The sequence below is a fragment of the Macaca nemestrina genome, chromosome 9 (assembly GCF_043159975.1).
Source record: "Macaca nemestrina isolate mMacNem1 chromosome 9, mMacNem.hap1, whole genome shotgun sequence".
NCBI classification, from domain to species: Eukaryota; Metazoa; Chordata; class Mammalia; order Primates; family Cercopithecidae; genus Macaca; species Macaca nemestrina.
In genome coordinates, this window is record NC_092133.1 from 54687441 (window position 1) to 54709800 (window position 22360).

At 40.0% G+C, this 22360-nt stretch overlaps 1 protein-coding gene across 4 annotated transcripts in view; it reads left to right on the forward strand.

Annotated features, from left to right (window-relative positions):
* Window positions 1-22360, forward strand: part of LOC105466199 (BicC family RNA binding protein 1) — a 332909-nt gene that overhangs the window by 118302 nt on the left and 192247 nt on the right. For all 4 annotated transcript variants that reach the window (XM_011715228.3, XM_011715224.3, XM_011715225.3 and 1 more), the window contains exon 2: window positions 5915-5961. In XM_011715228.3, coding sequence (XP_011713530.1) covers window positions 5915-5961 — 47 coding nt within the window. The remainder of the gene's footprint in view (window positions 1-5914; window positions 5962-22360) is intronic.

Consider the following 22360-nt stretch of genomic DNA (forward strand, 5'->3'; position numbering starts at 1 on the left):
TGATAGACCTTTGAAAATATCTGATTCTAAAAATTTCTTTTCACAGAAGTTTCCTGAATGCCACTAGATATTTTTTTGACTCTCCATGTCCTTATCTGTTACTTTTATTGCCATGTGAAAGTGGGTATCATTGAAGGTGGCTCTTTTAAAACTATTTTTAGCCTTAGACAAAGACAGCCAAGAATTGGCTAAGTGCCCCCCAAGACACTTGTCATTAGGTTTGGGCACTGACCTTTTATCTTGCCTGGGTGTTCCCTTTAGCTAGGGCCACCCACAGTTGCCAGTTTGCTTAGAAGTTTGTTCAACTTTACTTTTTATATTTTTATTGAGCTTTAATATTGGTATATTTTCAAGTTAGAGAATGAAAATCATTGTTTGCAGAGCAGACTATAGAGAATGTTTTTGTAGAAATGTGTGATTCGAACGGCCTATATCAGTGTGTAAGGAAAATGTATGTGCTGCGATCAAGAATAAGCCAAGGCAGACATCCAGTTTAGCATGACTCAGCGAGTTTGGAGTGCAGGCGCACAACTCCACTCTTCATGTAACCACACCACATGAGGCACATTAGGTGGCCACCCACACGAGCTCATGCTTTGCTCAGAGCCACTACTCTCCGTAAAAGGTATAATTACCCTGCTGACACTACGTGTAGCTTGTGCCCCTGTCAGCTTGTTCATGCCAAGAGAATAAAGCCATGTTGAAATCCGCTACAATTCCTCGAGTGTTCTTTCAGCTGCCTGCCACTCATCCGTCCACTCCTCGGTCCTCACCTTGGGCTGGAACATAATACTTGGCGTGACACTTGGCATAGTCAACAGGATACTGAGGAGAGTGAGACTTTGGTCCCCACTGATTTCAGGTTGGGCATGTGACTGCAACATGGGCTGTGGTGCCCAGTGGCAGCTGTACTGTTTAATGGGCTCTGGTGGAAACCTAGGTGGCGGTAGATTGGCCCTCCACGAGCATGGAAAAGGTGCTGAAGCAGCTGGAAGTGCAGAGCACTGAGAAGGAGTGAGCTTTTGCTGGCAGAGTTGGTTAGGCATTTTTGAATGCACTATGAAAAGTACACCCTCAGTTCCTGAGGGATACAGCAGAGGTAAGGGCCCTCCAGGTACAGGCTGGGTGCCTGGAGGCCTGGTTACACAGCTCAGAAAAAGATTTAGAAGCTGCCATAAATGGGGACCTTCAGGCACAGGCGGCGTGCCTGGAGGCCCGGCTACAGAGCTCGGAAAGGAATTAGAGGCTGCTGTGAATGCAGGCCTGGGGCTGTCGTCTCAGCCAGAGATCCCCACTCTGATACTGAGGAAGCTGTTGGTGGGACCGAGGAGTCTGCACCATAAAGAAGAGGAAGATGCCCTGCCTGCAGGGGTCCCCCAACTGGAGAAAAGGGGGCCCCAACAAGTGACATGCTCACAGATGTGGATTGATTTGATTTTGGCCAGGATTGACTGAGAGAAAATCGATAAGCAGCCAAATAAAGTACTCTTAACTTTATGCAATTCCAGAAAATGCCCAAGTGGGAGAAGGACATTGCTATACAACCTGGTCCCACCTGGGCACTTCAGCTCAAAGACTACATATGTGCTATAGCCAGCTGGGGGTGTAAAGCCTTTTCTCTATGATGAGGGAACTGACTGAGGTTTGAATTGGGGAAACACCAGATGACTGGAGGCCACATGTGGAGTTCACAGTGCACTGTTCCCCCACCAGCGTATAGCGAGTGCTGGTGCTGGTAGACACCAGCACAGATACATTTTGGGCATGGATATTTCACATGGCTTGGCAGCCATGCCGTCTATCAGTGGGCTTGACAAAACTGAGACAGTACCACTATGTGGTGGACTTGGCCGATGAGTTCTTTTCCAGAGAGCCAGGAACAGTTTGCCTTCATGGGAGGGCAACAGTGGGCTTTCTCAGTGTTGCTGCAGGGCTATATGCATAGCCCCACCATATGTCATGGTCTTGTTAATGATACTATGTTAACTTCTGATTCTCTTGCAGATTTAGAAGTGACAACGCTCCCCTTGCCTAGATTTAAGATAGCGCGGCTGAGACTACCTTCCTGGCAGCTGAGTGGGCTATTCAGCAGGCACAAGCCCTATGGGTAGTTGACCAGGGGCATGTGTTTGAGCTAGATGTGCGTGTGACCACAGATAGTTTTGCCTGGGGCCTATAGTAGTGCATGGAGCACTTGAGAATGCCAGTAGGCTTTTGGTCCCAACTATGGAAAGGAGCTGAGCTCCAGTATTCACTGATAAGAGAAGCAGTTAGTAACTGCATATGCTGCCCTTCAGGCTCATGAGAGCATGGCAGGGTGGGCTACAGTCGTCGTGCGGATGACTTAGCTGATAGTGGGATGGATGCCTTCATGGATAATGACTACCCAGAATGGGCTAGCACAGACATCCACTTTAGCAAAGTGTGGTGCCTACTTGGAGCAGTGGAGTACATGGAGTACAAATCCCTTAGCAGCAGAGTTGCAAGAGGTCTTGGGACTTATAGTCCTAATGCAAGATAAGGCCATGAGGCCTGAGGCACCCCTCCATTCCTGATAGAGCATGGTATATGAATGGGTCTAGCTTGGGTGCTGCTATTGTCTGGACTGCTGTCACAGTTCACCCTAGTACTGACGCCATATGATTTGATACGAGGTGTGGACAAAGTAGCCAATGGGCTGAAATCAGGGCAGTGTGAGTGGTGATCACCACGGTGGTGACACCAACGGTAATCTGCAGCAATAGCTTGGTAGTTTATTGAGGCTTAGCCTTGTGATTAACTACCTAAAAGTAACAGAAGTGGCCAGTTAGTTGGTCACCGGCCCATATAGGGCCAAGCCATGTGATAAAACCTATGGGAGGAAGGATGACTTCCTCCGACCGGGTATAGGGATTAATGGTAACCTATTATTGCCTGCCCCAGTGCTCCTAAAGGCAGGGAAATAAAAGCTTGACTAAATGTATAAAGCAACATTGGTGTAATGTCACCATGAGGTGGTTGCCCACCATAACCTGGAGTTGTTGTTCATGTATTACTGCTATGGCCTCTGGGTCCAGGGTTCCACCCTGTGGGCATGTCTCCCCACTAGAAAAACTCTCTTTGCCTAGGGGGTGGAATGTAAGACCTATATGTTGGACCTGAGTGTCTGGGGCCTGTGTGCCTAGAGCCTATGTATAAGGCCTTGTGTCGGACCTGTGTGTCTGGGGCCTGGCTTGCATGCCCAGAGCCTATGTATGAGGCCTATGTGTTGGACCTGTGTGTCCAAGGCCTGTGTCTCCCTTGGCCTAGGGGGTGGAGTATAAGGAAAATGAATCTGCTGTGATCAAGTATAGGCCAGCCATCGGTCTAGCGTGTGAGTCTGGAGTTTGGAGCACACGTGCACAATTTCACTCATTACATAACCACAACACGTGGTGATCACCCATGTGAGCTCGTGCTTGGCTTGCAGCCACTATTGTCTGTAAAAGGTATAATTACCCTGCTAACGCTGTACATATGACTTGCGCCTGGGTTGACTCGCGCCCAGGTTTGCACCCACGGTTCGTGCCCTGGCTGGCGCCCAGGCTAACTTGCACCGAGAGAGAATAAAGCCATGCCACAACTCCCTATGATTCCTCGAGTGTTCTTTCAGCTGCTCGCCACTCATCCACCCCCTCCCCTTGGTCCTCCACTTGGGCTGAAACCTGACACTTGGCATGACAGTGTCTGGGTGCAGTTCATGCTATTGATGATGTGGAATTTGTTCAAAAAGAAAAGTTAAAAAGACATTAGCATTATAGGTTAGTTTGCTTTTGCTGCTGTAACAAGTTGCCACAGTGTAGTAGCTTAAAACAACAGAAATCTTACTTTTTGGGTCTGAAATCCGAAGTGGTTTTCACTGGGCTGAAAGCAAGGTGTTAGCAGGACTGTACTCTCTACTGAGGCCATAGGGAAAGATAATTTCTTTGACTTTTCCAGCTCTTAGAGGCCACCTACATTCCTTGGCTCATGGCTTGTTCCTCTGTCTTCAAATCTTGGTCATCTCTGATCTGTCCTTTGTTGTCATGTAACCATCTCTCCTTGAGCTTCCATTGTCACATCACTTTCTTGTTCTCTGAGCCCCTTGCTTCTTTCATTAAGGACACGATTACATTGGGCCCATCTGGCTAATTCAGGATAATCTTCCTATCTTTTTACTTAATCACATCTACAAAATCTCTTTTGCCATGTAAGATTCTGGGGATTAGTACATGAACCTGTTTGCCGGGAGTCATTATTCAGCCCTACCACACGTTAGAAGGCAATTTTTAAATTCCTTTTCAGCCCTTGTTTTTATGTTTTTTCAGATTGTCCTTGGAATTTCCAGAAACATGTACTCTGCAATCTGTTGTTTGGATAAAAATGTGTTGGTAAAAAATACACATTTCTACAAAAATAGACAATGTGTCTTATATTTAACTGTAAAATTTAAGTTGGTGAAAAAAGAATTTAAATACTTGTTATTTCTTTGAGGGCAGAGAGAATTTCTGAAGTTTTGAATCTTTTTTTTTTTTTTTTTGAGACAGAGTCTTACTCTGTCGCCAGGCTGGAGTGCAGTGGTGCAATCTTGGCTCACTGCAACTTCCGCCTCCTGGGTTCTAGTGATTCTCCTGCCTCAGCCGCTCAAGTAGCTGGGACTACAGGCACACACCACCTCGCCCAGCTAATTTTTGTTTTAGTAGAGATGGGATTTCACTATGTTGGCCAGGATCGTCTTGATCTCTTGACCTCGTGATCCATCTGCCTCGGCCTCCCAAGTTTTGACTCTTTCACTTAACAGTGTCAAAGTTATGGTAGATGCTTGTCAAAACTTGCCAAGTGACAGATGGAATTCTTAAGTGATTGCTCTGCCCTATTTCTTGGGTCTTTAGTCATTTTAACAAGTGTTCTGGATACACACTCACATGCACTTCTGCTCACAAACATGGCTGTGCTGAGGTATTGCCTAGCAGGTGTTTGGTTTACTGTGGTCTTCCAGACTTTAATTTCCAGTACTTTTTACTTCAGCACCTTTCTTTGTCCTGACCAGGCTTCTCTCATTAACCACTATTCCACCCTACACCCGAATCAGAGTCCTGTTTGGCCTTAGAAAGATGCAGTCTGAGTCTGTTGCAAGCAAGATGCTATTGACTCTTTTATCGCTTCTCTCCTTTTGTCAGATTCCCCACCCTGCAACACAAATGAATACAAAATGTTCATAGTCACAAGACTTACGAACACAGACTGAGAAATGGGTTTGTCCTGTATTCATGGGTTACCATTTATCTATAAAAATGGTATTCAAATACAGTGATATTTTAATTAATGTTACATGCAATTTTATTGTGGGCTGTGACTTTCACCATTACTGTTTAATTCTGTTTTTCTTTTTTTCTCTCTTTGTATATACAAATGAAGGAGTGAATTAAAAGTATATGATGCCAATTGAAATTCAAGTAGAATATATACTCATTGTAAAGCATAAAATGGAAACAGCTTAGAAGTAGGCCATATACATGAGCCACCTGCTGACAAGGCAGCCTCTTCTGCCTGGGATTGATCACAGATAGGAAGTGCTTGGAGTGTTACAGTTGATTACTTTGAGAGTTGCATTTATTCATATAGTTCTTTAACTATGAAAGGCCGAGATCACTTTCATCATCTAAGTGTGTAGGGGTTCGTGAGTCTTTCAGACAAAGCAAAAGAGTGTTAAATAACCTAGAGATGTGTAATTGATGGATTAGCGTGCTAGTCTTTACCAATTTTGCATCCCAGTGAGGCATATTAGCAGGCACTGAGCTGTGGGAGAGCGAGGCTGGCATCTTGTTTGCTTTTGCATCCCCATATCTGATGCTCGAAAGTTTTTTGAATACATACATTGAAAAAGTATTTTAAATGTGCACATTTTTATTTACAGCTGCTGCTGAAGGGAAAGGCAGAAGTGGGGAAGACTTTTTTCAAAAGGTAAGTTGCCTTTTACTCTTGTCATGGTGAGAAGTAAGAGGAAATATACTTATCTCAGCAGCTACCCTAGAAGCCCCCGAACGCTCCTCTTCCTGTGGAGGAGAACAGGTTTCCATAGGGGAGCTGGAAACAGAACTAGCCAGGAAAAGGGGGGATGCTGTATGAGACGTAACCATTCCAAGAAGGCTCCTTCCAGGGAAAATCTAATGAAATTTTTGCTTGAAGGCAAATAAACAAAATGTAAGAGGGCTCAGAGGTGGATCAATTCATGTGGCATTCATACGTCGTTTGGCTGGCATGTGACATAGGAGGGGTTTATTGTGCAAGGTGAGGTACACTATCCTATATGATGAATATGGTGGGGGATCTTTTCTAAAGATATTTAAAGTAAAACAAATTTTAAAATGTTCTACTGGCCAAATAGAATGTGCCAGACTACGAGTTTTCCACCTTACTTTATAGGCTCAGGCTGCTGCAGTTTTGGTACTATCCCCCCGACTTGGTGTTATCTGACATTGGTTAATCTCCAACTTACACTCAATACCTAAGCATTTCAGAATGCCCTGGCCTTAGCTGGGGGCAGGGTTAGCAACCAGGATAAGACAAGGGAAGACAAATAGGCTGGGTGCAGTGGCTCATACCTGTAATCCCACCACTTTTTGAGGCCAAGGCTGTCGGATTACTTGAGTTCAGAAATTGAAGACCAGCCTGGGGCAGGGCATGGTGGGGTGCACCTATAATCCTAGCACTTTGGGAGGCCGAGGTGGGTGGATCACTTGAGGTCAGGAGTTTGAGACCAGCCTGGCCAAAAGCCTGTCTCTACTAAAAATACAAAAGTTAGCCAGGCGTGGTGGCAGATGCCTGTAATCCCAGTTACTTGGGAGGCTGAGGCACGAGAGTCACTTGAACCCAGGAGGCAGAGGTTGCAGTGAGCTGAGATCGTGCCACTGCACTCCAGCCTGGGCAACCGAGTGAGACTGTGTCATAAAACAGGGTAGAATAGAATAGAATAGAATTATCCAGCCTGGGCAACATGGAGAAATCCCTCCTCTACAAAAACAAACAAACAGAAAACTGAAATTAGCCAGGTGTGATGTTGTACACCTGTACTTCCAGCTCCTCTGAAGGCTGAGGTGGGAGGATCACCTGAGCCCAGGAAGTTGAGACTGCAGTGAGCCATGATCGCACCACTGCACTCCAGCCTGGGTGACAGAGTAAGACCCTGTCTCAAAGAAAAAATAAGAAAAGAAAAATAAAATGAAAAAGAAACAAATAGCTGAAATTATAGATTTCCCTTGGGTTGACTCTGATGGTAAAAATAGATGCTATCTGTGAAAGGATTCTTCTTCATTGTTCTTCTTTAACTCATAGATAGATGTAAAAAGCAGATGTTTCACCTTTGTGATTTCAGACATTTTAAAAGCTGAGTCAAAATATGGTGTATGTGATCACAAAGGACTTTCATTCTTAGATTTGCTAATATTTCTCACTGTTTGCAGAGACATATATACATTCCAGTAGTTTAAATGGAAACACATTTGAATCCAGGAACATGTGTGTATCCCACAAACTATGAGTTAGAGTCATAGATTCTATTCTTGGTCACAGATTAATGAGGTCTCTGAATAGCTAGATGGGAGTACATTTTATCTTCTCATTTTTTTCTTTGGTTCAATAGGAAGTGTCTTTTCCATAGACAGGTGTCCATATAGGATTTGCATACTCATCCAGCAGAAAATCTCTAACTTAGAAACAGCCCAAATTCCAGAAGAGTCATTTTTCACAGTTTTGACTAGACAGAAGTAGACATTATGGTTCATCTACAGTAGAATGAAGTAATGGAGAAATACTGAATTGTCCTCCAGGAACTTGCATGCAGTCACACGTATTCTAGTTTTACATAATGACATTTGGGGAAACATTTAAGAAACAGGCTGCATTGCCATTCACTAGCGTCTTTGAAGAAATATTTTTCTCTCTCTAAAGTAATACAAATATGAAGGATCTAGGCTTATGATTGTAATGTTTCTTAGTTTTTACTTTGAGGTGTACATGGCAAAAGTTAAAATCTCCTTTAGCTGAGTTTAAACTTCAACTACTCAACTTTTCTAAGCCTGGAAGGATATCTACCTAGCTTCATAGTGCCTCTCCCTACATGGAGATTTGAGAAGGAGTGTGAGACTTTCATATATAACTTTATGTTTTTTTGTACCGTAAAAATATATGTAAAATCATAATATGACTAAATTTTGCTCGATTTAATTAATTACTCTCAAAGTTTTTGAATTAGAAAATAATAAAATTAATTTTAAAAATCTTCCAAAATAAGAATTGGTATATTTCCTTTAAGAGCTTACATTTCAGTTTTACAGATAGTAAGATTGTCAAACATATTATCTCAAATTTGAAGCTATAATAGTAATTGTTAAGCTTATTATACACTTCTTCCATTGAGTCAACGTTACTGTTTTTTCCAGAGATCTACCCAGTTTTCTATACACTGTTTTACTGCATGGGTTTGAAATGATTTATTTCCCAAACACTTAATAAAGGATAAAAGGTAAAAGGCTAAGATGTTATAACAAAAAATCCCCAAAACCCCAACAATATAGTGTCTTAAAGAGCAGAGTCATTTGTTGTACTATCACATAGCATTCTAAGGAGAGTCTTCCAGCTGGGTTGGCAGCTGTGTCCCATGCTATCATTCAGCGACCCAGGCTCCTTCTAAGACATATCTGGGTTGTCGCTAAGCATGGCCTTCATCTCTGTTGTTGAAGCTTGGTCACCACCATGTCCAGTTGTGTGCTGGTGAGGGAGACAGAGTATTGAAGAGAGGCGCACCATGGTTGTTAGGCCCAGGCCTGAATGTGACATCTGTCACTTCCTTTCACACTCTATGGGAGAAAACTTAGTTATGTAGTCTTACCTAATAGCAACAATAGAGGGGAGGGGAGGGGCTGGGACATTTGGAGAAAAAAATTGATTTTGCAGGCACTATTCACCAAAAACGAGATTGTTATGGGAAAAAAATGCTGTAATCAAAGTGTAATTTCTTCGTGTGGTGTACTTTGAAACTTTTTGTATTTGTTTGTTAGGGCTGACATACCACAAACTGGGTGGCTTAACTATGATAAATTATCACCTCACAGTTCTGGAGGCTAGAAACCCAAGATCAAGGTGTCAACAGGGTTGGTTCCTTCTGAGGGCTGGAAGGGAGAATCTGTTCCATGACTTTCTTTAGCTTCTCATGGTTTGCTGGTTATCTTTGGTGTTCCTTGGCTTGTGGAAGAATTACCTGGATCTCTGCCTTCATCTTCATATGGCATTTTCCCTGTGTGCTTGTCTCTATGTCCAAATAAAGACACCAATTATATTGGATTAGCAGCCCACCCTTCTCTTGTGTGAGTTCATCTTATTATTACACATCTGCAGTGACCCTATTTCCAAATGTCACATTCTGAGCTCCCAGGCATTAGTACTTCACCATATGACTTTTTGGAGGACAGTTCAAACTATAATACCTTTTAATGGAGAAGATGATTCTGTAGAAAAATTTAATTAGAAAAATTTACTAAGACCGTAGATGTTATTTGTCACATTTTGATACTCAGTCTGATCTATAGATTTTTAACTGCCTAGTCTTTTATACTAAATCAGAAGTCATTTCTAAATTGTCTACAATGAGTATATAATTGACATGCAAAAAGAGAAAAAAAATCTGTAATCTTGCCTTTTTGTTTTTGTTTTTTGTGTTTTTTTGAGATGGAGTCTTGCTCTGTTGCCCAGGCTGGAGTGCAGTGGCATGATCTTGACTCACTGTAACCCCTGCCTCCCGGGTTCAAATGATTCTCCCACCTCAGCCTCCCTAGTAGCTGGGATTACAGGCATGCACCACCACACCCAGCTAATTTTTGTGTTTTTAGTAGAGATGAGCTTTCACCATGTTGACCAGGCTGGTCTTGAACTCCTGACCTCCAGTGATACACCCACCTCAGCCTCCCAAAGTGCTGGGATTACAGGCATGAGCCACGGTACCCAACCTGTAATCTTGCCTTTGAAAGAGAACTATTTGTACACCCTTAGTCTTTTTTCTGTGTGTATTAAAAATATATATTAAATGATTTTTAATATTCCCTGGTTGATGGGATTACAGATTAAACTATGTATTTGCATTGGATCCATTCCAGATGTTTTTCTGTGTTAAAACTTTGCAAAGTTATCTTGTAATTGTACTTTTTATTCTTTGGCTCTAACTACACTTACAAAAGGGGGTAATGGATATAACTTTATCAGTATTCTCTGTCCACTCCTAATGGCAACTCTATCTAATGGAAACACATGGAAACAATCTTCCAGGTTTTTTACAGTTCTTTGGGCAGTTGTTCATGGCTTACTCACTGTCTGTCCTATTTCCTTTTAATCAGTTCTTTTTTTCTTTCTCTTGTGAAATGACTATGGTCAGATCTTGGAGGGGAAAATGGGTTACAGTATTTTAGGTGGGGATAGGGTCAGTGATTGTATTACACATGTGACTCATCAAAGCAAACTGTGTTAGGAATCTGTAATCCCAATGGTTGAAGAAGACAAAATCCAGTCATCATTGTAATTGATGAAAGCCAGGTTTTTTTGTTGCATTGGGTTATGTACAGTATTTTTCCTCAAAGTATACATCATACATTTTAATGTAGGGCTATTTTATACTCTTTGAGTATATTGGATATTTATTTGGAAAACTGACCTATAAACCATGGCTTGTCACAAAGGCTAACAGTAAGACTGAAAAAATGAGATATTGATGGCTTATGTGGTATATTTTTAAAACTTTCAAACTCGTTGTTTTTAGACAAACATTACTTTAGGTGTTTTCAGACTGGAAAATAGCAAGTGTTGTCTTCTGGGGAAAATTCCTGGGATAAATATTTGGTTCCCTCTGTACCTAAAAATGGGTGCATTAGACGGTCTTAGATGGGGACTACTTGAGTCCTTTTATTGAGGGACAGCAGAGATGATAAAGTCACTTCGGCTTTCTCCACTAGCCATTATTTTTATATTTCGAGTAGGTTATTTCCTCTAGTAATGGATATATGTTTTGGTTTAATTATTTAAAAGTGAATTCAGTTAACTCCAGCCCACGAATGTGTTTTTCTAATACTGAGTCTTTATGCTTAAACACAAATCAAATTTGATTTAAATAAGATCTGGATATTTTAAAGCTTTAATTTTAGTATTTATTTCAATAGGTAATACATGTATATGGCTCACAATTCAGATTTATAAAAGGGTATGCAGTGAAGAGTATTTGATGTCTTGATGGTTTCTGAAGGTTCACTGAGAAAGCTGTGCAGCATTACATTGTTGGTCCCAAGCTTGAGTAAAGATGACCACCACCAATGTGTGTCATTACTAGTGAAAACTTATTCACTGAGTTCTTATTACTGATCACAATACTATTGCCCTGAGAATGTTCCAGTGACAGAATCCATGATCGTGTTTTCTTTATACTACTGTCTAGATAGGGATAACTGGCTGCTTGTAAGACTTAGAAAAGAAGAGTAACTTTCCACCCCGTAAAGGCTGTTTAGTCATCATCTAGAAAGTTACTAAAGATTAGAATGGATCTTATTTTTATACCTTATGATTCGCTCCTCATCTTCTATCAAGAATCTAGTAAATCAGGGTTAGTGAGAAGAAATTAAGAAAAAGATCAAATAATTTGCTCATCATTCATTCTTCTCATCTTTCAGTTTTGTTCTTGTGTTCAGTTGAACACAGGAAGACTGGGTTTTGAGTCTATATTGTCTTAGCATGTTGTAGAGTCACCTGCTTCAAGTTGCATTGTAATGGCATATTCTTTTCTTTTATTTCATCAGTCATTTCACACACCTCTTTATGAAAACCACATATCCTGTATTATTCCTCTTTTTAAAGCCATGGAAGCAAGGAACGTCATTCAGATTGTTTAAAAATGTATGTTTAATGATAGTGGACGTAACTTAATTACTACTGCCGTTTGTTTAATTGAATAATCTTTAATCAACATCTGATGAAAGTTTAGTCGTTATTGATTAAAATGATTTCTTGAAACCAAACTCAATGCGTTGGATCATGTAGAAAATGAAATTGAATTCATGAAAATAGGTCTTTTAAGAAGGGTCACAAGACAGGACTCTGGATTACAGACTTGTAGTACAAGTAACCATGGAAAGGTCTAGTTAAGATATTTATTGGCATTAGTTTTAAAAGGTTTGGCATTAGTTTAAAAAGGTTTGTATATTATTTTGTGTTCTCCCTTTATTAGTTAAATTAGTTAAATCCTTACATTAATTCCTGTACTTGTCAGCATTTCCCTTAATTGAAAGATCTTGAGATACAAACTTCCTTATTTATGGTTGATACTAAGATTTTGGAACTATTTTGACATTATGCAGATAAAAATTACCCTAACTGATAATACACAAACATAAACATTTTTGTGTGGGTCAGAAGCAACTGTTGAAGAGGGTGGCATTAGCTGTTTGTGAGGAAGGAGTAAATTTGATTAGTTCCAACTAGGAGCCTTGCCTTTGCATCATGTGTCTTTTAATTGTCTTTTCAATGTCATGTGATTCAAATTGTCTTTGTGTCTTAGCAGGGGCGTAGGACAAACTTAGTCTTAATATATTACATAGAACATTATCAGAGACGTGTATGAAAATCCATATATAAAGATATTGTCACAGTATTGTAATAATTAAAATAAAATTAAAAATAACGTAAGTACTCAGCCATGTAATATTTGAAAAGTGGTATATCTGACATTGGATTACTATGTAGGCGTTAAAAATCATACTTTTTTATAAATATTTAATGACGTGTGAAATTGGTTACTAGAGAAGTACAAAAATTAGGACAAAAGGCATATAAATAGCTTGACTCACATTTTGTTATATATGTTTATGTCTGAAAAATGACTGGGCAAGAATTATGCCAAAATGTTAACCATGACTCTCAGTGGTGAGATTATGATAGGTTTTTATTTTCTTTGTGTACTTTCCTATTATGGACGCCCATTACTTTTATAATCAGGGCTAAAAACAACTACCGTCTTACGAAGAAAAACAGGTAACAATAACTAACATAGGTTGAAGTCGTTAATGGATTAATAAATTATTGCAATTTAAGAGCATGCAGTTTTTTTTTGATGAAAAACATTTAAGAAGTCAGACTTCTCATCATACTGAGGTTACTTCTGTGTCTTTAATATAACAGTGATAAAGACAGAACAAGTCTCAGATCATCAAAGGTGGATCATTTCTAGGTAGTGTTAATTTTTAGAAAAATGTTCCCCCTTTCTTTCATCCATTTGCCCTTGTTTTGACATTCAGAGGTTTAAAATTTTTTAAAGATGTTTTTTACATCTCTGTGTTTTCTTTTCTTCACACCAAAGATACTTAGTTCCTTTTTCATCATATGACTTAGTTTTCAGACCCCTTACCATTCTGTTCACTTGCAGTAGCAAGATTAGTGTCCTATTTTAAATGTGGCAACAATATCTGGGTATAGTGTTTTTGATAGAGCCTGGCCAGTGCAATTGTAGTGAGGCCATAATATTCATAAGATTAAGGTGATCCAGAAGTACCTAAAGATTATGTAACCTTTAGGCACTGTTACATTGGTCACAGACATGAAGAATTGATATTACTTGTCATTCTTCACCCAACGGAAGAGAAAAGATTGGCTCCAGTGTCACTGCTAGGTATATAACATGAAATGAGGATACTTCTAGACTGTTGACTGACTGGTAAAGGCCTCCATAGATGTAACTCGTATGCTGTGCCTATCACTCTAAGCTCTTGACCTGACATGTAGCTTGGAGACCATGTGGCAGATGTGGTAGCTGGACTGTGAAAGTGTGGAAAGCCTCACTCTGGGAGATTTCACCTGGTTCGGATATTGAATTGATAGTGAGAACTCCTGTATGCTTTTTTCTTCTCTCTGGACTCCTTGAATTACCTGGGGGAAAGGACTCAGCCACAGGGTGACAGTCTTTAAGATGATGGGCTGGGTGTAGTGCCTTTTTGTCTGGCAAAAGTAATGTTTAGTAAAGAACTTTAAGCTTTACTGATTTAAAATGACTTCACAGAAGAATCAATATAGTTTAAAGCTGGATGTGGTATTGTCTTTTTCTTCTAGTCGAGGATATTGTGGTCTAAATAGTCTTAGATTGATTTTTTCTCAAGTTTATACAGGTTGTTGGTGGCAGCCAGAACTTAGCGATATTCTGACTTTATGCTTGACTACTGTTAATACAAGATAAATGTTGCTATTTAAATCAGCAATTATCATGCCCACATTAATGGGATATGTTTCTATAGTGAGAGAAGTTTTGCCTGAAACTACAAGTTTTATTAAGTAGGGCTCTGAATTAGGGTCATTGTGGCATATTAGAGGGACAACCAAAAGGCTGGAGGCAAATTAATACACTAAATAAATGTATGGATTTTATAGTACTTTGTATTTTGTTTAAATAGATTCAGAATCACACTAAGGTTTGTCACTCCGGTACTTTACTTTCTAAATTTCATCTAGGAGATTTACAGTAATGATTTGTTGTCATCTCATGAATCAATTCTTTATTTGAGTTTGGGACTCTTTCTGGTTTCTTAATAATGATCTTTGGCTTGATGTATTTGGTGTTTTTGATTTTATCTGGATAAAGTATGTTGCTTTAAAATTTGTTTTTTGGCCAATTCAATTATTTCAACTTGCTTTTGTTCCTAAATAGTACTTTTTAATTTCTCGGCTTTGTAGTTTATGTGGTTATAGCTCCTACCTTCCTGCATGAAAAAGGAGAGGAGAAGGCCTTATTTTGCACCACTTGACTCAGCTTCTCTGCTTTTCCAGCCACAGCTGCTTGGGCCAGGATGTGGGTGCCACATGCAGCAACAAACCTTCTCTATACAGTTTACATGACCTGTGTGGCATGCTCTGTTAACTCAGCTGAGCCAGACTCATCTCTATTGAGTTAGGAAGCTAAGATCAGGAGTGGGAATGAGAACAGAATGGGGAGGGTCATGAGATAGCATGGAGTGAAGGAGAGGCCAGGAGTGGTGCTGTTCATTATGGGAAAGCTAGGGTTAGGAGAGGGAGAAGCTGTGAGTAAGTGGTGAAGACTCATCCGCGGAGGGAAGCATGAAGCAGAAAACAGAGGGGGAAACAGATGTTCCAGAGTGAGTGATGCTCCTACTTGGAGTTGGCACAGTTTGGGATGCATCTCAGGTTCTTTTTCTGTTTTTGTTTTGTTTTGTTTAAAGAGATGGGGTTTTGCTCTGTTGCCCAGGCTGAAGTGCAGTGGTGTGATCATAGCTTATTGCAACCTAGAACTCCTGGGCTCCAGCCATCCTCCCACCTTAGCCTCCTGAGTAGCTGGGACTATAAGCATGCACCACCATGTCTAGCTTTCAGGTTCTGATCTATAGTTGTCCCTAGAGTCTTCTCCCCTTCTCCTGATGTAGTTGGGAAACTCTACAAGGCCTAAATCATGAAATCAACTGTGATTCATAAAAGGCATTCAGTTAACTGAGATAATTGCATAATCCTCCTTTCTTCAAAGGGTTTATGCACTCACATGTTAACAAAATTTGGTGTGTGTAGAGTAGTTTAGCTCCTCAATGAGTGCCCCACATTAATTTTTATCTTTAAAGGAGCAGTGCTCTTTGTATAAAAGATATTTCTGTCAAGTCTGTCATTTAAAATATATATACTGCAACAATACTACAGTAAAACATTAGACCATACTATACCAGTGTATGGCGAACTCTCTCCATATATTACATATATACTATAAAAGAATAATATTCAACATATGTTTCTTTTCACTAGTCAGTTGCCAGCATTACTCAAGAAATAATGGGATCGTTCACGTTAATATGTTAGGTGAAAAAAGTGAGTGCTATCCTTTTATGTTGCTGAACTTTTATCCTGCATATCAGAATTTCCTCCTTCTCTTTGTCATTGGCATTAATATTGTTTTCATCACTCTTACACTTTTGTGGGAAGTTTGTAGGCAGCCAACATGCAGAAAGGTTAGCATAGCATATAAATATTTTCTATTTTTCTTATTGGTAGTTATGGAGAATGCTTTGTTACTCTATGCCTCTCTAAGTAACATGATCCTTGAATAAATGTTTTAAATATCCTAATGTTACTCTCTCATTTTGTATGTTTAACAGTTGTGGCTTGTCCCAAACTAGCTCTTTGGCAGAATTTTGTTGTTGTTGTTGTTGTTGTTGGATGTAAATTTCTTCTTAAAAGGAGTTATCTCTTGGCATTTTAAGTGGCGGAAAAAAAATTTCATTATCTTCATTTTTCTGTGTGTGAAATCAAAATCATCAAGAAAGGTGTACATATGGCTTTTCTTCTTAGCATTTGCTACTTTTGTTACCCTGGATTATCCAGTTATTCGAATTTTTTGCTTCTCAGTGGGTGAAGTACTGATAAGTGGGGAAGGAGGGAATTTATTTTTTTTACTTTTAAATTTTTTTTTTTTTGCAGTTGCAAGATTTAGTAGAGTGAAATAGAGTGAAAACAGAGCTCCCGTACAAAGAGAGGGGACCCAAAGAGGGTAGCTGTTGCCAGCTCTAATGCGTGGGTTTATATCCCAATCATTGTCCCTCCCACTGTGCTCTCAGGCACTAGATGATTGGCTATTTCTTTATCTCTTATTTTTGCTTAATTAGCATTTTAGTGAGCTGTCTTTTATCTGATTGTCAGGTGTGAGCTAAGTTGCAAGCCCCATGTTTAAAGGTGGAAGCGGTCACCTTCCCAGCTAGGCTTAGGGATTGATTCTTAGTTGGCCTAGGAAATCCAGCTAGTCCTGTCTCTCAGTCCCACCTCTCAAGATGAAAACCCAAGTGCTGTGGGGGAGATTGGTCAATGACCACTCTAACTGCTTCCTGCTGAATTGGGGCATAGTAGGGGTTGTGCAGTTGAGATTTCCTTGGGAGGGGTGCCTTTGATGTCATTAACATTGGAGCATGGGCTAGCAGGCCAGTCCAGGGGTTCGTGGTAGATCTTAGTCATAGGTTACATCTGGGGCTCCATTTGAATAACCATTTGTAGTTTTACAGCTTTGATTCTGGAAGAGACAAACTTAACAAGGAGGTTAAAGGTACAGGGATTGAAATGTATGGTCTGCAGTGCAGGGGATTATTTCTTTGGCACACTTCACAGGCCCTATCTGCTTGATAGTTTTGAGAAGGCCTGATCCAGTAAATAATAATTTGGCCGTCTGATGGGTGCTATCAATGCCTAAGTGAAAGGTTTGGTGAAGGTTTTAAGTAATGTCCATTGGTTAGCTGCAGGCAAAAGTATTTTTCCTTTTTCAGTGGCTAGCCATCCTGAGGGGAGGAAACTGTGTCCTCGTGAGGTTCCCAATTCTATTTCTTCTTCTGAGTAATGGTGCTTGGTTTCCCAGAGGGGATTACCCCATACTAGGGGTCCTGCAATAAGCATTTCTCATGGAGGGTCCCGCCTTGTGGCTCTTTTGGCTTCAATATCCGCTTGGCAGTTCCCTTCTATTTCCCTTTCCTTTCCTTTCTGATGACCCTGGTATTGTAAGACTGCCACCTATTTAGGTTTCTGTACAGCCAATAATAATCTCCTAATGGCTTCCTGATGTTTGATAGGTATTCCCTTGGAAGTTAGGAATTCCCTTTCTCTCCATATTGCTGCATGGGCATGGAGGAATGGGTAAGCATACTTAGAGTCTGTATATGTATTTGCCCTTTTTTCTTCTCCTAATTTTAGTGCCCGAGTGAGGGCTATTAGCTCTGCCAGCTGAGCGCTAGTTCCTAGAGTGAGGGGATTACTTTCAAATATCCATTATCATTGACCACTGCATACCCTGCTTTTTGAAGTCCTTTTTCTACAAAGGAACTTCCATCAGTATACAAGTTGAGGTCGGGATCAGTCAAGGCAACCTCTAGAAGGTCCCCTCGAGCGGTGCAGGTTTGAGCAATTACTTGTTGACAGTTACGTTCTATTTTTTTCTTCATTGTCTGGAAGATATGTGACTGGATTAAGAGTTGCACAGGTGTGCAGTCGCAGCCCTGGTCCTTCAAGTAATAGAGCCTGATATTTAAGCAAACGGCTGTGTGACAGCCACAAGTCTCCTTTAGTAGTGAGTATGCCATTCAGATCATGAGATGTCCACACAGTAAGATCTCTTCCCTATATCATTTTAACTGCTTCAGATACTAAGACTGCTACTGCTGCCACTACCAGTAAACAATGAGGCCAACCCTTTGCCACTGCGTCAATTTCCTTACTCAGGTATGCCACAGGTTACAAGCTGGTCCCTTGGACCTGTGTAAGGACTGGAGGGAGGAAATTTAGCCAAAGTTGTAACTGACAATAAGCAAGATATAGAGGCCTCTGTATTTCCTGCTTGGTTCTCTTTCTTGAGTTCATCACTAATTTTATGAAAGAAGAAAACAAAACAGAAAAATAACTAGCTTCAATTTCTATGTGCCTGTTTATTCTGGAGTTACCAGGAAACCTTAATCTCCAGTGAATAAGAACACTTTAAACCCAATTAGTTTGGAGTTGTTTTCTTAAATAGAACTTCTTCCTGTTATGTTTTCCTATTGGCATTTGTAAAACAATGATTCATGTGTAAATCAGTAGGAGGTGCTGTTTGAGAAGCTTCCTGACATATTCCTAGGTTGGTAGGTTTGAGAGCCTAAGATTTTCTTGGCTTCAGTCAGTATGTTGAGAGGGGAAGATATTAACAAGATTAAGGAAGCGATAGTTTTCAGTATGTAGTTGGAATGTGGGTATGTGTGCCTTCTTATTTGAGTATTACTTTGTTGTCCTTGTCATATGTTAATATGATGGGCTACCTCATAATCTGTGGTTCCAAAAATTATCATGCCTTCTTCTAAATTCCATGAGAATATTAAAGAAGAAGTAATTTTAACTTTCAAAGAGCTTTTGTTCTGAAGGGAAAAGATGCTTGTAAGATGATGTTAGCATACATGTGTGCAGGCTTCACGGAGCTGCTAAGGACGCCATTCATGAGACATTATTGCCTGCCCTCTGAGCCAAGCACTGTACCATATACAGTACTACAGAGGGGGAAGGGAGACCCTATGGCTCCTGTCCTCAAGAGGGACATACTCCAGAGGAGAAGTGGCGCAGAAGTGCCACCCAGTGTGGCAAGAGCTTTACAATGGAGGAAATGGAGGGAGTGACTTTTTTTTTTTTTTTTTTTTTCCTATTCTGAGGACTCAGGGAAGATGGATTTCCTGAGAGAAAGGGTTTGAGGTGAGTTTTGAGGACTGGGTAAAAGGAATATAACTAGTACGTTGGATGAAGAGAGGAAAGGCTCTGTGGCACAGTTTCTGAGCAGAGGGCAGAGTTTACATTAAGATACCTTCCAGACCTGCGACTCCATGACCTGAATGCCCTAATGGAGACAAAATGGAAAGCCATTTCCAGCAGAAAGAACCAACTCATTGCCTCTGCAAAAGCAGAATAAGGAAGAGAGGAGACTTTTTTTCTCATATAGCCCAGAAAACAGATTAAAGGTTTTACATATATACATATGTGTGTGTGTGTGTGTGTGTGTGTGTATGTATATTGATATCACTTCATCTGAGCTAGTTATTTACAAATTCTTTAAGTGAAAGTTTTAGAGGCTATGTAGAAGGATTTGAAATCTAAAAGTTAGGAGATCATATTGTTTCTATTCATTGTTGATATGGTTTGGCTGTATTCCCACCCAAATCTCACCTTGGATTGTAATAATCCAAGTGTCAAGGGTGGCCCCGTGTCAAGGGTGGGGCCAGGGGGAGATAATTGAATCATGGGGGACATTTCCCCCATACTGTTCTTGTGATAGTGAGTAAGTCCAGGAGATCTGGTGGTTTTTTAAATGGGAGTTCCTCTGCACAAGCTCTCTTGCCTACTGCCATGTAAGACATGACTTTGCTCCTCATTTGCCTTCTTACCATGATTGTGAGGCCTCCCCAGTCATGTGGAACTGTGAGCCAATTAAACCTCTTTCCTTGATAAATTACTCAGTCTCGGGTATGTCTTTATTAGCAGCATGAGAACAAACTAATACAATTGTCTACTCAAAGAAGATGAGAATTGAAAATGATAGCCAGGGTGACCAAACATTTTGCAGTATAGTTGCTTTGCAGCATCTGACTTCATTAGTGCCAGGTTTAGGGACAAATTATTACTTTTTTCTACTACCTTCCTAAATGATAAATGCATTCCCAGAGAGATTAACTTTTAACTATGCCTTGAAACATGAGTTTTCAGCTATTGTGATGCCTTCATTACATTCTGAATGATAAAATTGCCAAGTTCAGAATGACAGCTGTAAAATAAATGGCATCATTTTAATTAAGTTCTGAACCTTTGATGATATGCAGTTTTTAAAAAATGTATTTTCCAGGAAAACAGTTGGAAGTTTCGACTTTGTGGTTTACTTTTGGCTGTGTTTTATGGAAATCAAATGAAAACTTCTGAGAAAAAGAGACGAATGATTCAAATTTGGCAAGTAATAGAAAATTGGGTTCCATTTGTATAAAAGATTCCCTGAAATCATTCACTATCAGTTTAGCACACTCTGGTATTAGCATTTAACCACCAGTATACTGATGAACAAGTACAGAGGAAAAAGCCAAGGATATTTGAGATCCAGTATCATATGCAGAATAAATGTAATAACTTGTAGGGGTGGATTTTCTTTTCTTTTTCTTTTTTTTTTTTTGAGACGGAGTTTTGCTCTTGTTACCCAAGCTGGAGTGCAATGGCGCAGTCTCAGTTCGTTGCAACCTTCACCTCCCAGGTTCAAGCAATTCCTCTGCCTCAGCCTCCCGAGTAGCTGGGATTATAGGTGCATGCCACCACGACTGGCTAATTATTTGTATTTTTAGTAGAAATGGGGTTTTACTATGTTAGCCAGACTGGTCTCTCCAACTTCTGACCTCAGGTGATCTGCTGCCTCAGTCTCCCAAAGTACTGGAATTATAAGCGTGAGCCACCACACCTGGCCTAGGGGCAGATTTCCAGTTGAATTATTAACTGGAATTCATGTTCTTGTTCCCATTTCTCCAGTTCTACCATCGGCCATTTTAGTGATAGTAAGCTCTTAACCTAGAGCACCATTCTTAACCCTGGGTGCAAGTTTGTCTGAGGAACTTTTAAAAACTATTGATGCTTTAACTAGAGATTCTGATTTAATTGTTCTGAAAGTAAGGGCTGAGCATTAGTGTTTTCCGGAAAAGCTCCTCAGGTGACATTACTCTGTAGCCAAGGTTGGGAACTACTGATGTGGAGTACAAGTAAGTACAAAAAGAAGTTGTAAATTTTTGTTTATCTGTGCTGCTAATAAAAGGAAAGGACTTACATTTTACTCTTGAACAACACAGTGGCGAGGGTTGCCAACACCCACCCCACTGTGCAGTCAAAAATTTGTATATAATTTTTGACTCCCCAAAAGCTGAACTACGGATAGCCTAGTGTCGACCAGAAACCTTACTGATAACGTAGTCAATTAAGATGCATTTTGAATGTTATATATATTATATAATATATTCTTACAATAATCTAGAGAAAAGAAAACGTTTTTAAGAAAATCATAAGGAAGAGAAAATGTATTTGTTATTCATTAAGTGGAAGTGGATCATCATAAAAGTCTTTATCCTATCATCTTCATGTTGAGTAGGCTGAGAAGGTGCAAAAAGAGGAGGGATTGGTCTTGTCTTAGGGGTGGCAGAGGCAGAATAAAATCTGTGGCGGACCTGTCACAGTTTAAACCCCTGTTGTTCAATAGTCAACTGCATATGTATTTTGTGTATGCGTGTCAATTACTGATGGATTTAACTTTCTGTTCAGTTTCATTCTCTTAGAGGGTATACTGTGAGATACTAGTTCTGCACTATCTTAATAAATATCAAATGAAAAAAGTTCCATGGTAAGATAAGTTTGAGAAATACAGCCATTTACAGTTAAAAAATAGTTCTTTCCTATAAAACTGGTTGCAAACTGAAATGTGCTGGTTATTTGCATTTTACGCATTTGTTACAGAAATACGTAATTTGTGGCACTTCCCAATATTGTTTGATGAAATGATTTCTTTTTCTTGCTAGAAACTCCATTCTACAAAATTAAACAATCAGTGAATCATTTGGAAATCCATTTTTTTTCACTTACTGAGATCTGTGTTAGGAATAGATTTGACCTAGCTATATAACAGAGGCTCTCTTGAAAAGTTCTTCAGCGAGCCTTATGAGAAGGGTGAGAGTGTAAATTATTTCAAGGTACACAATTCTTTCCTAAAAGATAACCGTTACCTTTTTATATCCATGCTCAGAATTTCCCTGAAAACTCACCATTGCCTTCC